At 53.6% G+C, this 15889-nt stretch overlaps 1 protein-coding gene across 3 annotated transcripts in view; it reads right to left on the minus strand.

Moving 5' to 3' along the window:
• Positions 1-719: 719 nt before the first annotated feature.
• The window catches only part of ZC3H3 (zinc finger CCCH-type containing 3), an 82370-nt gene continuing 67200 nt past the window's right edge, over positions 720-15889 (minus strand). For 2 of the 3 annotated variants that reach the window (XM_060128603.1, XM_060128601.1), the window contains 3 exons: positions 3842-4026; positions 2866-3254; positions 720-1168 (listed from right to left, as the gene is read on the minus strand). In XM_060128603.1, coding sequence (XP_059984586.1) covers positions 1137-1168; positions 2866-3254; positions 3842-4026 — 606 coding nt within the window. In that variant the 3' untranslated portion in view covers positions 720-1136. Of the gene's footprint in view, positions 1169-2865; positions 3255-3841; positions 4027-15889 lie in introns of those variants that run through there. The other variant, XM_060128604.1, reaches the window with a different exon arrangement.

Raw genomic sequence — 15889 nt, forward strand, 5'->3', positions numbered from 1 at the left:
AGTGGCCGTGCAGCTGACCCGACTCCTGGCAGAAGCGTGAGGCTGCAGGCTGGGGAGCAAGGGGCCCCAGCACACGGGGTGGGTTGTGATGTGGATCCCGGGGCGGCCGCCCCAGAAGGGGGCTGCTGGTGCGCGCTCGCCAGCGGAGCACAGCTCGCTTCCCTGGGGGTGAGGGGTGAATACCCTGAGTGGCCGTGCACCCCTCTAAGCCGGGGCAGCGGCATCCAGCAGGGGGCCGGGCCCTGTCCGAGGCCCCCGTGCTCTCCGCCAGGGCTCCGCAAGCCCAGGGGCCAGAGACGCTGCCTCCTCCCTCGGGCCGCCCTGTCCCAGGCCAGGTGCCAGCTTGGGGCAGGTCCTCTGGCCCCAGGCTGTGGCATCCAACATGCAGGCAGGCCCCTCCTGGGTCTCTCCAGCCACAAATCGCACTGGCCTAGCCGTGGGGGACAGGCTGCCCCAACCCTCTGAGCCATCTAGGGGCGGCAGGGAAGTGGCCCATGTTCCTGCCCGAAGGCACGGAGGGGCTGTGCCTCCGCCTCACCAGGGCCAGGCGGGCAGGTGGAGAATGAGTGGGGGGCCACTGGAGGGGGGTCTGTGGCCTGCCCCTCACCTTCCCCTCAATCTCAGGCCTCCAGGCCCCCCTGGGGTGGCACCCCTGGGGACGCTCTGGGGCCTCTGGGCAGGCCGGGCAGCGGTGGGGTGGCAGTCAGGACAGCCACGAGGACACAGGACAGAACCTTTATTGCTGAACACAAAACACCCGCCAGGGAGGCCTGCCCGGCAGTCCCTCCCTGGGCAGGAGGTCTGCGGGAGGACCGGCGTGGGGGTGGGGGGGCGCGCATTGCATGGCTGCTGCCGCACCCACAGTGGGGACGGGCCTGGGGGTGAGCCCTGCCGGGCACCCCTCGGGGCAAGGCTGAAGAACCCGGGGTGGGTGGGTGGGTGGAGCCCAGCCTGAGGGAGGTGAGGCCTGGGCACTGATCACGCAGGGCTGAGAGCCAGGCGGGCAGAGCGATGGCCCTGCAGCCCCTGGGGGGGCGCTCTGTGGCAAGCGGTCCCTCCTCTGGGGCGGTGGCGGGCAGTCTCCTTCCTCTCCAGGGATGAAGGGCTGAGGTAGGCGTGGGCCGGCTCCCTGGGCCTCACAGACGGGGTTTGATGTGCAGCGATTTCCCTGTTCCGAGAGGGGCAAAGGTCAGGCACCAGGAGTCCCCCAGCCAGGAGGAATGCCCCCCCTCCCAAAGCTTCTGGGTCAGGGACCGCTAGCAACGGGGAGAGGGGCTTTGACACCATCGTCCTCTCGTCCACCACCCACTGCCCTCCCTGGGGTCCGGCGTCTAGCAGGGTGCAGGCCTGGCCTGTGGGGCTGAGAGCTCCCCTGGGTGGGGGAGCAGAGGCCTGCCAGGTGGGATAGCCCCTGGGGAGTGGGTGGGTCACGGCGGGAGCCACAGCAGTGTCCAGGCTGAGCTATAAACACCAGGTGCAGGCCGCCTGCACGCACACACAGCACAGGCTCGCACCTGGACAAGTCTGAGGCTGCCAGACGGAGCCCCTGGCGTGAAAAGCCAGGGTGGGTGTGAGCAGTTGCTGGGTGAGGGGCGGGGCTGAGGCCCCTGTGCAGGGTGACATGCCGGGGCGGGAGGGGCGCGGTGGTAGAGGCTTCCCACAGCAGAGCAGGCTCCTGCCCTGTGTGGCCCACGCTCACTGGGTGCCAATGCCCCTCCCCTCCTGTGAACACTCCAGGCCAGCAGCCCCGCTGACCACAGATGCCTCCGTGTGGCTGCCCATCGGCACGGCACTGTCCACGTGCCCCCTGCCAGCCCTCCTCTCCTCCTGGGACCCCACTTCAGGGCCGAGGACCCCAGTCACCGGCTCAGCTAAGCCAGTGCCTAGAGGTCAGCCCAGCCAGCCAGGGCCCCCGGCCTGCAGACTCCACCGGCCTCTGCTCGAGGGCCTCGGCCCCCCTCTGCCTGTCCTTCCAGCTCCCGGGAGGTCAGCAAGGCCTGAGCAGGGAAGGAGGCTGATGGGGGCCCCCAGGACAGTGGGGGTCTGCAGCCTCTCACCCACCCTGCCTGCTTCCTCTGATTCTGGGGCTGGTTGCAGGGCTCCTTATCTTACTTTAAAAAAAAAAAAAGAATTTTCAAAGGTGGCTGCCTCGGGCTGTCTGCTCCCTCCCCCCGTGCCCCAGTGTGTCCTCCCAATGGAAGGAGCTGGTGACCAGCCAGGCAGGGTGGGCGGGTGGGGGGCCTGGCCGCAGCCTGGCGTCTGGGACGCGGTGGCTTGAGCAGGCGTGAGCGAGCTCAGCAGAGCTGTTAGCAAAGGCTGCAGCAAGCGTCTTCCATTAACGCTACGACCGTGAAATATGACAATAAAATGACGGCCGTATGGTCGCAAATTTGCAGCCCGCCGAGCTGCGTGGGGTTTATCGTCACTCAAACGCGCAGAGAGCTGTAAAATGTTTACAGAAAGGGTCGTTTGCAGCCATAAAATCCTCTTTTCTCTCCTAAACGAGGCTGAGTGGAGCCATTTACCAAGCCCCAAATGTTCATCGGGGGAGAGGGAACATCTGTTCTCTCCAGGAGCCTGCAGTGATCTTCCAGAACAAATGAACAGAAATGGGTGCTTTCTAATTAAATCAGCCCTCGGCTGGCGCGGTCTGTGCAGGCGGCGCTGCTGTGCTCGCACCTCGCCGGCCCTGCCCCTGTGGGCCCCCGCAGGTGCACACCTGCCAAGCCAGGGACAGGGCACGGCAGCGCCCAGCCCACGCCAGCTCTCCGGAACCATCCAGGCCCCGCCTAGAGATTCTGACCCAGTGGGTCTGAGGCGGGCACTGCAAGAGTGCAGCTGCGCTCCGGCGGGCGGGTTGCCTACCTGAGTCCTTGGTGGGGCTGCTCCTGGGGGTCGGGGTCCTGGGCTGGCCTCCTGGGCTTGGCGAGGACTGCAGGGAGATGAAGGAGGGCAGCCTGCAGAGGCTGCCGGAGCCCGTCCCCGCCGAGGCAGCCTCCTCCGGCACAGACAGCTCCTCCAGGTCCAGGGGCAGGGAGGCGGAGGGGGAGGAGGGGGAGAGGCGGGAGAGGGAGGACGGGGGGGAGGAGGGGGAGGGGGGCGAGGAGGAGGAGTGGGGGGAGGAGACGGAGGAGGAGGAGGCTGAGGCTGCAGCTAAGAGCCGTGGGGAAGGCGGGGTGGAGGCCGAGCCGGCTGCCGCGGAGGTGGGGCAGCTGGACATCTGCCTGGTGGGGCGATGGGCGGCCAAGGACTTCCTGCGGGAAATGAAGGGGAGCAGAGGCGTGAGGGTGGGCGGCCGGCCGGCCACCTGTATACTGCCTGTCCCGGCGGCAAGGCTCCCGGCGCCGCCCCACCCCGGCAGCCATCAGGCATCACCGTGCGGGTTCAAGGCTGGCCCTCGGCCCAAGGACAGGCTGGCGGCGCTACAGGACCTGCAGCAACGCCACGCTGACCCTGTCCTCACCTTCTGCAGCCTTCCTCATGCACACGGGCTCCCACATTCACAGGGGGGTGAGCACAACAGGGGTCCCAGCTGTGAGCATCACCTGGGACCCTCCCCTCTCCTGGGGACTTGGAGGGGGCAGCTGAGAAGCCCCCACCTTCCTCCCCAGGGCGGGGGCTGGGCAGCCCTGCATGGCTTGGTCTGGGCCAGGGATGCCCTTGGCTCCGCCCAGCCTGGGGACCAGTGGGTGGGACACCTCGAGGTCACTTGATCGACTCTGGACTGAGGTTTCTTTTAAGGTCTGAAGCCCACAGAGCTGGGTGGCGGCGGGGTGGGGGGCTCCTTCCTGACCACCCCCCACCCTGCGCTTACACATGCAGCGCCCACTGTCCCCGTCACCTGGGCCCGTGGCTGGTGGAAGCCCTGCTCCTGGGGGGCGTGATGTTGGGCTCCGGGGCCGGGGCTGTGGCTGCCCGCCGGCCGAGGTGCCTCTGGTTGCGGTGGAGCAGCCGGCACTGGGCGCCCCGGGGGCAGACGCCCCTGCGGGAGAAGTCGGGACACAGCAGCGTGTGCTTCTTCTTGCACTGCGGGGAGAAGGGGCGTGGCTGGGCAAGCCAGTGGAGGCCTCTGCGCCACTGGGGTGGCCCTGCCTGCTCCGCCCGCTGAGGCCTGGGCCAAAGGCTTCCTGTTGGGGGGCTGAGGCCCGAGGGCCAGAGTGGCCCCGCAGCCCACGCCCCACCCATCAAGAAGATGCCCCTGAGCAGCCCAAGGGTCGAGGGCGCCGCCCAGTCCAGCCCTGCGCCTGGGCTGAGGGTCCTGTCAGGCTGAGGTGGCGATTCCCAGGGCGCTAACTCCTCCTCCTGACCACAGCCCACCCATCCTGGCAGAGGACCGGGGTGGGGGCGCTAGGCCTGGGGGCCCAGGGTGGAGGCCGGCTGCACACCTGATCCACCACACCTGTCACGGTGCTAATTACACCCCGTGGGGGCGGCCTACAAGCAGCTCGGGCAACAGGCAGCCTCAGCTCTGCCCGCCAAGCCCAAGGCCTGCCTTTCCTCGGCCCTCCTGCCCCCAGGACTGGGGCTGCAGGGCCCAACTCCGCAGCCGGGCTGTGTCCCACTTCTTGCCTGGCTCTTCTAGGGGAGGGGTCCTGTTCTTCCCCACACCCAACAGCTGGCTTAGGGGGCCCGACCCAGCAGGAGAGAGCCAGGCACAGCAAGCCTCATGGGCCAGGTGACAGGCCCGGATGGGAACCACTGCAAGCAGCGTCCCTGTGAAACCCACCCGGGGGGAGTTTAAAACCAGCCCCGGTGCCTGAGCAGCTCGAGCTGCCCACTGGCACAGCCACTGGGATACACGGCAACAGCCTCGAAAGCATCTTCCTCCCGGGCCCCATCACCTCTCCCCGGGCACGTGCCCCGAGAGCCCCTGATCTTAGCTCTGCTCCCAGCACCCAGGACAGAGCCGGCCGAGGACCCCACGGGGCGTGTACCCATTCTGTGAGCAGGATCTGGGCATCGACCCCATTCTTGGCCCCACACCTGGTCCCCGCTGCCCCCAAGGGACCAGAAGCCCCTCACACTGGAGCCTGGGGGCTGGCATGAAGACAGGCAGGCAACAGCCCGAGCACCCCTGCACCACATCCCTGTGCTGGGCAGACTCAGCCCTGCCCCCGAGCAGAAGGCAGGCTCAGGCCAATGCCTGCTCTCCCTCCCTCCCTCCCTCCCTCCCCTCTGCCCTGGGCCTGGCCAGTGACAGGATCCCGAACCCAGTGGCCCCGCCCTCGCTGTTGCACACATAAAAGAGACACATGGAGACGCTGGGGCCATGCAGGGCTGCCCCTCGGGGTCTCCTGGGGAATAAGGGGGGTCGGGGCAGGTAGAGGGGACAGGAAGGACCTTTGGGTGGAGAGGGCCCAGCACCGGGCTGCACACAGAGAGATGGCTAGAGGGCGCTGGACCTGCACTGTCCCGCGGTGACCACGAGCCCCGCGGCTGCTCTGAGCCTGGACGGTGTGACAGGTGCAACGCACAGGGGGCCCCAGGTAAAAGGCGGCACAGAGCTTTCCTCCCTGGTCGCACGCTGACATTTGTGATCTGCTGGGTCAAATAAACTCATCTCACCTGTTTCTGTTTCACTTTCTTAAGGTGCTACTAGGAAATGTGAAATCCTGCGTGGGGTTCACATCTGGCTGACCTTCCTACTAGAGATGGCTGGTCTGAACTAGCTGAACTAGCTCCCAAGAACTAGTCTGAACTAGCTCCCAAGAACAACCGAATCCTAGGCTAGAGTGTAAAGAACTTTCTCAAATCGTCCGAGAGCTATCGAGAAAGTGAAATGATGGAGGAAAATCTATGCAGAGATGTGGTGGACACAGGGCTAGTCTCAGGTCTCAAAGGCCCGACGTCCCCCTTAGACCAAGGCCACTGAGGAAGGGGCAAAACTCCCTGCAGAGCTGGAAATTAAGAAAGTCGCCGCTAAATAATTCATTGGTCAAACAAGAAACAATGGAAATCAGGTCATATTTAGAACCAAATGAAAACACCAAAACAACCCATCAAAATTCGTGAAATGCAGCTGAAGCAGCACCTGGAGAGAAGTCTTCAGCCTTACAGGCTCATGTTATTAGTAAAGAGGATATACCTCAAAAGTTAGAAGGAAAACACCAAAATGACCCAAGGAAAGCAGAGAGAAGGAAATAAAGAGAAAAGGAACATATGAACAGTATTAGGAATGACAAAAGTGCTGTTAAACTGCTGACACTGTAGAAAGCAAAAAGATATCAAGATGATACAATGAACAAACTTTATGCCAATGAATCTGAAAGCAGACGAAATCTACAAATTCTAGAAAAATTGACAAGAACTGATATAAAACCTGAATGAACATTCCTATGACCATAAAGGAATCTGAATCAGTAGTTAAAAAATAAGGAAAGCCCCAGCCCAGGGTTTCAGTGGTAGGTCAACCATGTATTCAAGAGTTACGTCATTCCAGCCTTACGTGAACTGGTCCACAGAAAAGGAAAGCAGAGAATACTTCTCAACGTAGTTTATTGGGCCAGAATAATCTTAGAACCAAACCCTGACCAGAACTAGATGATAAGAGAACATTTAGGGACTTCCCTGGTGGTGCAGTGGTTAGGAATCTGCCTGCCAATGCAGAGGACATGGGTTCGAGCCCTGGTCCTGGAAGATCCCACATGCCGCGGAGCAACTAAGCCCGAGCACCACAACTACTGAGCCTGCGCCCTAGAGCCCGTGAGCCACAACTACTGAGCCCACGTGCCACAACTACGGAAGCCCGTGTGCTTTGAGCCCGTGCTCCGCAACAAGAGAAGCCACCGCAATGAGAAGCCCATGCACCGCAACAAAGAGTAGCCCCCACTTGCCGCCAACTAGAGAAAGCCCGCGTGCAGCAATGAAGACTCAACGCAGCCAAAAATAAATTTTAAAAAAATGAAATTCAGCATCAATTCAAAGTTTAGCAAATTCATGATAGAAGGGAACTTCCTTAGCTTAATATAGAACCTTTCAGAAAGCCTCACTTGCCAAGGGGCATGGCTGGAAGCCCACGGCCATGACGAGTCAATATCACACTGGGCTTACAGGCAGGGCAGAAAAAGAAAGAAAAGGCGTTTAAACTCAAAGGAAGAAAATATGGTCATTACTTCAAAAGATACGACTGTTAATGTAGAGAAACCCAAGAGAATCCACCCTATGGGTGATTTACGACAATTACTAATAGAGTTTAGCAAGGTTGCTGGAAACAAAATCAATATTAAAAGTTGTATGTCCAGGGCTTCCCTGGTGGCACAGTGGTTGAGAGTCCGCCTGCCGATGCAGGGGACACGGGTTCGCGCCCCGGTCCGGGAAGATCCCACATGCCGCGGAGCGGCTGGGCCCGTCAGCCATGGCCAATGAGCCTGCGCGTCCGGAGCCTGTGCTCCGCAGTGGGAGAGGCCGCAACAGTGAGAGGCCCGCGTACCGAAAAAAAAAAAAAAATTGTATGTCCATACACCAATGAGCAGTGAGAAGATAACATTTAAAAACGTGTTCTTGATAAAAATAATGAATGTGACAGGAACGAATCTAACGAAGATAAGCAAGAATTTTATTAAATGAAAAGCTTTTGACAAAATTCAACACCCATTTATGATAAAAACTCTCCAGAAATTGGGCATAAAGGGAACCTACCTCAACATAATAAAGGCCATATATGGCAAACCCAGAGCAAACATTCTCAATGGTGAAAAAGTGAAAGCATTTCCTCTAAGATCAGGAACAAAACAAGGATGTCCACTCTTGCCACTATTATTCAACATAGTTTTGGAAGTCCTAGCCATGGCAATCAGAGAAGAAAAATAAATAAAAGGAATACGAATTGGAAAAGAGGAAGTAAAACTGTCACTGTTTGCAGATGACATGATACTATACATAGAGAACCCTAAAGATGCCACCAGAAAACTACTAGAGCTAATCAATGAATTTGGTAAAGATGCAGGATACAAAATTAATGCACAGAAATCTCTTGCATTTCTACACACTAACAATGAAAGATCAGAAAGAGAAATTAAGGAAATAATCCCATTTGCCTACATATCAAAAAGAATAAAATACCTAGGAATAAACCTACCTAAGGAGGTAAAAGACCTGTACTCAGAAAACTCTTAAGACACTGATGAAAGAAATCAAAGATGACACAAACAGATGGAGAGGTATACCATGTCCTTGGATTGGAAGAATCAATACTGTGAAAATGACTATACTACCTAAAGCAATTTACAAATTCAATGCCATCCTTATCAAATTACCAGTGGCATTTTTACAGAACTAGAACAAAAAATCTTAAAAATCTGTATGGAGACACAAAAGACCCCGATAGCCAAAGCAGTCTTGAGGGAAAAAAAACGGAGCTGGATGGAATCAGACTCCCTGACTTCAGACTATACTACAAAGCTACAGTAATCAAGACAATATGGTACTGGCACAGAAACAGAAATACAGATCAATGGAACAGGATAGAAAGCCCAGAGATAAACCCATGCACCTATGGTTAACTGATCTACGACAAAGGAGGCAAGGGCATATAATGGAGAAAAGACAGTCTCTTCAATAAGTGGTGCTGGGAAAACTGGACAGCTACATGTAAAAGAATGAAATTAGAACACTCCCTAACACCATACACAAAAATAAACTCAAAATGGATTAGACACCTAAATGTAAGACCAGACACCATAAAACTCTTAGAGGAAAACATAGGAAGAATACTCTTTGACATAAATCACAGCAAGATCTCTCTTGATCCACCTCCTAGAGTAATAGAAATAAAAAGAAAAATAAACAAATGGGACCTAATGAAACTTAAAAGCTTTTGCAAAGCAAAGGAAACTACAAACAAGACGAAAAGACAACCCTCAGAATGGGATAAAATATTTGCAAACGAATCAACAGACAAAGGATTAATCTCCAAAATATATAAACAGCTCATGCAGCTCAATATTAAAAAAACAAACAATGCAATCCAAAAATGGGCAGAAGACCTAAATAGACATCTCTCCAAAGAAGACATACAGATGGCCAAGAAGCACATGAAAAGCTGCTCAACATCACTAATTATTAGAGAAATGCAAATCAAAACTACCATGAGGTATCCCCTCACACCAGTCAGAATCGGCATCATCAGAAAATCTACAAACAACAAATGCTGGAGAGGGTGTGGAGAAAAGGGAGCCCTCCTGCACTGCTGGTGGGAATGTAAATTAACACAGCCACTGTGGAGAACAGTATGGAGGTTCCTTAAAAAACTAAAAATAGAATTACCATATGACCCAGCAATCCCACTACTGGGCATATACCCAGAGAAAACCATAATTCAAAAAGACACATGCACCCCAATGTTCACTGCAGCACTATTTACAATAGCCAGGTCATGGAAGCAACCTAAATGCCCATCGACAGATGAATGGATAAAGAAAATGTGGTACATATATACAATGGCATATTACTCAGCCATAAAAAGGAACGAAATTGGGTCATTTGTAGAGATGTGGATGGATCTAGAGACTGTCATACAGAGTGAAGTCAGAAAGAGAAAAACAAATATCATATATTAATGCATAATTGTGGAACCTAGAAAAATGGTACAGATGAATCGGTTTGCAGGGCAGAAATAGAGACACATATGTAGAGAACAAACCTATGGACACCAAGGCGGAGCGGGGGGAAGTGGCGGGGGTGGTGGTGGTAGTGGTGGGATGAATTGGGAGATAGGGATTGACATGTACACACTAATATGGATAAAACAGATAACTAATAAGAACCTGCTGTATAAAAAAATAAATAAAATAAAATTCAAAAATTCAAAAAAAAAAATTTTATTAAACGACATCAAAGGAGAACCCTGTATAACTAGAGACGGTGTGCCTTGATCATGGGCAGAAGACTCACTGGAGAGACAGATACCAACTGTCCAAGGAAACCTGACTACAGAGGGGCCCATGACAGATCCACAGGGCGAAGGGGCTCTTCAATGCAAGGTGTGTGGGCGAAACAACACTGGTCCCCTACACAGACACAAAATCACTTCCAGCTGGACTGGTGGGGAACGTCTTAAATGGCAAAGATCCGACCACAGGATGCAGTGGGGAAGGAGATCTCATACAAGCACAAGAGGTGCAAACTGTAAAGAGAGATGAATAATAATATTTCCATTAAAATTAAGAGCTTTTGGGCTTCCCTGGTGGCGCAGTGGTTGAGAGTCTGCCTGCCGATGCAGGGGACACGGGTTCGTGTCCTGGTCTGGGAAGATCCCACATGCCACGGAGCAGCTCGGCCTGTGAGCCATGGCCGCTGAGCCTGCGCGTCCGGAGCCTGTGCTCCGCAACGGGAGAGGCCACAACAGTGAGAGGCCCGCGTACCGCAAAAAAAAAAAAAAAAAAAGTTAAGAGCTTTTGTTTGTCAAGATACATCACAAAGATGGGACTTCCCTGGTGGTCCCAATGCAGGAGGCCTGGGTTCGATCCCTATCAGGGAACTGGATCCTACATGCCGCAACTAAAGACCCCATATGCCATAACTAAGACCCAGTGCAGCTAAATAAATAAATATTAAAAAGAAACATCACAAAGAAGTAAAAAAATAAATGACAAACTGAAGATACTTGCCACTAATGTGAATGACAAAAGATTAATATTCAGAATATTTTACATTGCTATATATAGATATATTTTTTTTAATTTAAAAAAATATTTATTTATTTTTAGCTGCATTGTGTCTTTGTTGCTGCGCCTGGGCTTTCTCTAGTTGCAGCGAGCGGGGGCTACTCTTCACTGCGGTGTGCGGGCTTCTCACTGCAGCGGCCTCTCTTGTTGCGGAGCACGGGCTCTAGGCACACAGGCTTCAGTAGTTGTGGTACACGGGCTCAGCAGTTGTGGCTCGCGGGCTTAGCTGCTCCATGGCATGTGGGATCTTCCCGGGCCAGGGCTCGAACCCGTGTCCCCTGCATTGGCAGGTAGATTCTTAAACACTGCATCACCAGGGAAGTCCCACAATGATATATTTTTATGTTCACATTTATATTTTATAAATTTCCCATGAGTCAGTAAGAGAAAACCGACACACTGGAGAAATGTCTCCACATTCACTTAAAAATAAAACAACAAAACCCCAGCTATTTTTCAGAAGAGAAGGCACAAGGGGTTTAAACATTAGGGAAGACGTTCTGCTTCATTTAAATCAGAGAAAAGCAAATTAAAAAATGCAAGGTAGCTTTCAATCCTTAAAATGATCAAAAAGATAACAGAGGGCGCCGTCACGATGAACGTGTGGGCACAGCCTCTGGGAGTCGCCTGGAGGTTCCGACTACAGCGACCTGCCACACACTCCGTGCCTGTGGCCGTCGCTCTCCAAGGGCTCTAAAGCCCTGGTCCCCTCGGGGGCGGCAGAGCCCGCGGCACAGACTGTCCCCAAGACGCCAGCCTGCCCTCCCGAAGCCCTTCTGCAGGGGCGAGGCCAGGAGGACCACTGAGCCGCACACCTGAGCTCGCCCCTCAGCCACCACGGCTCCTGGGGGCCACTCTGTCCAGGGCACGGCCCCGCTGGCCGACTGCGCCAGGCCTGGCGGTGACTGTGGAGGAGCTGGCGTGGGGCTGCGGGTCCTCTCCTCCTTGGCCAGCAACATGTCGGACTCTTCCGTCTGGCTTGTCCACAGCAGCCCCACATGCTGGTGCGGCCCAGGGGCCGTTGGCCCTCACACTCTACCTGGGTCCCGCCCACTCATTTCCGCCCTCCCGCGGGGGCCAGGTCCTCTCTCAGGAGCCAGCAACACCTCCACTGGGGGGCCCATCAACGTCCCCGGTGACTCACCAGCTTCCTTTCCACCCCCCAAACCAAAGCTGCCCCCTTTTCCAGCTTGGAAGCCCCCTCCCCCTCCCCCTCTGCCCACCACTGGCCCCGCTGCAGGCCTCTCGAGCGCGCCTGCTCTTGGCCACTGTCCGTGGGGGCCCTGCCTCAACCACTTCATCATTCATTCCAATACTGGCACCCAAATGCAGTGGGATATCCTAGAACAGAGAACAGAAATTCGGGGGAAACCGGGTAAAATCCGAACAAAGCCTCAGGTTAAGCTGGTGGTAACGCACCAGCGCTGACTTCTTAGTTCTGACAGACAGTGACAGCTATGTAAGACACTAGGGGCTTCCTGGTGACGCCGTGGTTAAGAATCCGCCTGCCAATGCAGGGGACACGGGTTCGAGCCCTGGTCCAGGAAGATCCCACACGCCGCGGAGCAACTAAGCCCGCGCACCACAACTACTGAGCCTGCGCTCTAGAGCCCGCGAGCCACAGCTACTGAAGCCCACACGCCTAGAGCCCGTGCTCCGCAACAAGAGAAGCCACCGCAATGAGAAGCTTGTGCACCGCAACTAAGAGTAGGCCCCACTCGCCACAACTAGAGAAAGCCCACGTGCAGCAACAGAGACCCAGTGCAGCCAAAAATAAATAAATAAATATTTTAAATAACTAACTAACTAAATAAATAAATAAATGGCACTTACCAAAATGATATTAAAAAAAAAGACAAGATACTAGCAGTGCAGGAGCCTGGGTGAAGGGTGCGCGGACCCTTCTCTGCACTATCTGCAACTTTTCGGTAAGTCTACACGATCACAAAGAAGATGCTTACTTATCACACGATAAATGACGAGCACTCTGTGCCGGGGCCCACGCAGAGAACAAGTCGCCCCCTCCCAGTCAAGGTGCCCGCTGGACTCCTTCTGAGGGCATCAGAGGCCACTGCGAGACCCGGGCCCTGCAGCAACAGAAGCTGATCCCAAGGGTGAGACCTGTTGTCTGAAAAGGACAATTAGATGGGCAAGCCTCGGGCGAGACAGCCCAGAGAAAAGGTGAGAAAATGCCAACTAAATACAGATGGAAAAGGTTAAGAGCTCAAGATGCAATGGGGAATGTTATACACACAAAGGCACACCAATACATTGAAAACCTCGATAAAACAGATCAATTTCTGGGGGAAAATAAGTCAAAACTGGCAAAATAAAGAAATAGAAGGGACTGCCACTTCCTGGAAGACGAAGGAGACATATTTGTCCCTACTCCTCCACTAAGCACCACCAAAACCCTGACAACCGCAGGAAGACCATAAAAGGTGGAGAGGAGGCAGGCCACCAGGGACCTGGGGACCCAAGAAGTGACGCGGTGGTGGCTCTTGGGACTTCCTGTTGCCTCGTCATCCTGACCTGGAGCAGAAGTTGTTGACAACTCGGAAGTGTCAGTGGGTGCGGATAAGGGGTGGCTCCCTCGCACCCGGGCCAGCAAAGGCTGAGTGGGGAGCCTTGACCCTGGCATCCCTCCCTGCCCTGCTAGGATGGTGCCGGAGGAGGCTGAGTGGGAAGCGAGTACTGCCATCCGCCCAGGACCACCAGGGAGACCCCTCCGCAGGGGTCAGTGAAGGCCGAGTGGGGGAACCAGGATTTCTACCTGCACGCCCCCTGCCCACCTCCTGGAGTGGACTCAGGGGAAACCTGCTGAAACAGAAGGTTTAAATAAGATCCAGACTCTCATAACAGCCCAAGCATCCAGGTTTCAATAGGAAACGACTCATCACACCAAGAGCAGCTGGCAGGGAACCACGTACACGGAAGAATAGCTGTAAAGTTGTATGTGGATTTTCAACTGCGCCGGGGGGTGAAGGGTGTTGGTGCCCCTGACTGCCCCCCGCCGTGCTGTTCAAGGGTCAACTGTATAGTGCAGAGACTGAATCAGTAATCAAAAGCCTCCCCACAAGGAAAAGCCCAAGACCAGATGGTTTCAACAGGTGAACTCTACTAAACATGTATAGAAGAACTGATACCTATTCTTCTTAGATTCTTCCAAAAAACTGAAGAGGCAAGAATACTTCCTAACTTACAACAGTCAAAACAATCTATGAGGCTAGTCTTACCTTGATTCCAAGACCAGACAAAGACACTACAAGAAAAGGAAACTACAGATCAATATTACTTATGAATACAGATGTGAATCCTCAACAAAATACTATAAAACTGAACTAGTGGCATATTAGAAGGATTATGCCTCGTGATCCAGTGGGATTTAGTCTCGGAATGCAAAGATGGTTCAACATCCAAAAATCAATCAATATAATTGTGACTGATCAATGTGATCAATATGTTTATTGACCAGCTTAATAGAATGAAGGGAAAAACCCCACATGATCATCTCAATTGACACAAAAAAGATTTGACAGGACTCAACACATTTTCATAATAAAAACACCAAATAAACTAGGACTGGAAGAGAATAACCTCAACATAATAAAGGCCACGTACGACAAGCCCTTAGCTAACAGCATACTCAACAGTGAAAGACTGAAAGCTAGGATAGCCCCGTTGTTCACTTTTATTCAACGTAGTACTAGAAGCTCTAGCCGGAGCAATTCGGCCAAAAAAAGGAAGGAAGAAAAGAAGGGAAGGAGGGAGGGAGGGAGGTGGGGAGGGAGAGAGAAAAGACTAAAAGGCATCCAAATCAAAAAGGAAGAAAATTATCTCTGTTAGCAGATGACATGATCTTGTATGTAGAAAACCCTAAAGAATCCACAAAAAAATTGTTAGAGTTAATAAGTGAATTCAGCAAAATTTTAGGATATAAAATGAACACACAAAAATCAACTGCAGGGGCTTCCCTGGTGGCGCAGTGGTTGAGAGTCCGCCTGCCGATGCAGGGGACATGGGTTCGTGCCCCGGTCCAGGTGGATCCCACGTGCAGTGGAGCAGCTGGGCCCGTGACCCATGGCCGCTGGGCCTGTGTGTCCGGAGCCTGTGCTCTGCGGCGGGAGGGGCCACAGCAGTGAGGGGCTCGCGTACGGCAAAAAAAAAAAAAAAAAAAAAAATCAACTGCATTACTGTACATTTATAATGAATGATCTAAAAAGGAAATTAAAAAACAATCCCATTTAAATAACATCAAAAAGTATAAAACACTCAGGATTTATTTATTTACTTATTTAGTTATGGATGGCTGCACTGGGTCTTTGTTGCTGCGCGCGGGCTTTCTCTAGTTGCAGCGAGTGGGGGCTACTCTTCATTGCGGTGCGGGGGTTTCTCACCGCGGTGGCAGAGAGCGGGCTCTAGGCGCTCGGGCTTCAGTAGTTGTGGCACGTGGGCTCAGTAGTTGTGGCTCGTGGGCTCTAGAGCGCAGGCTCAGTACTTGTGGATCACGGGCTTAGTTGCTCTGCGGCATGTGGGATATTCCCGGACCAGGGCTCGAACCCGTGTCCCCTGCATTGGCAGGCGGATTCCTAATCACTGTGCCACCAGGGAAGCCCAACACTCAGGAGTAAGTAAATTTAACCAAGGAGGCAAAAGACTTATACACTGCAAACTACAAAATACTGCTGAAAGAAATTAATGAAGGTCTAAATAAATGAAAACACATCATGCATTCATGTACTGGAAGACCTAGTATCGTTAAGATGACAATACTACAGAAATAGAAAAACCCATCCAAAAATTTACATGGAATCTCAAGGAACCCCAAATAGCCAAAACAACCTTGGCAAAGAAGAACAAAGTTTGAAGGATGCATATTTCCTGATTTCAAAACTTATTATAAAGCTATAGTAATCAAAACACAAACATATAGACCTATGTAATAGAAAAGAGAAGCCAGAAATAAACCATCCCAAGTATGGTCAATAAATTTTCAACAATGGTGTCAAGATCATTCAACGGGGAAAGGCCAGTCTTTTCAACAAGCAGTGCTGGGACTTCCCTGGTGGCGCAGTGGATAAGACTCCGTGCTCCCAATGCAGGGGGCCTGGGTTCGATCCCTGGTCAGGGAACTAGATCCCACATGCATGCCACAACTAAGAGTTCACATGCCACAACTAAGGAGCCCGCACACCACAACTAAGGAGCCCTGGTGCCGCAACTAA

The sequence above is a fragment of the Lagenorhynchus albirostris genome, chromosome 17 (assembly GCF_949774975.1).
Source record: "Lagenorhynchus albirostris chromosome 17, mLagAlb1.1, whole genome shotgun sequence".
Classification (NCBI taxonomy): domain Eukaryota; kingdom Metazoa; phylum Chordata; class Mammalia; order Artiodactyla; family Delphinidae; genus Lagenorhynchus; species Lagenorhynchus albirostris.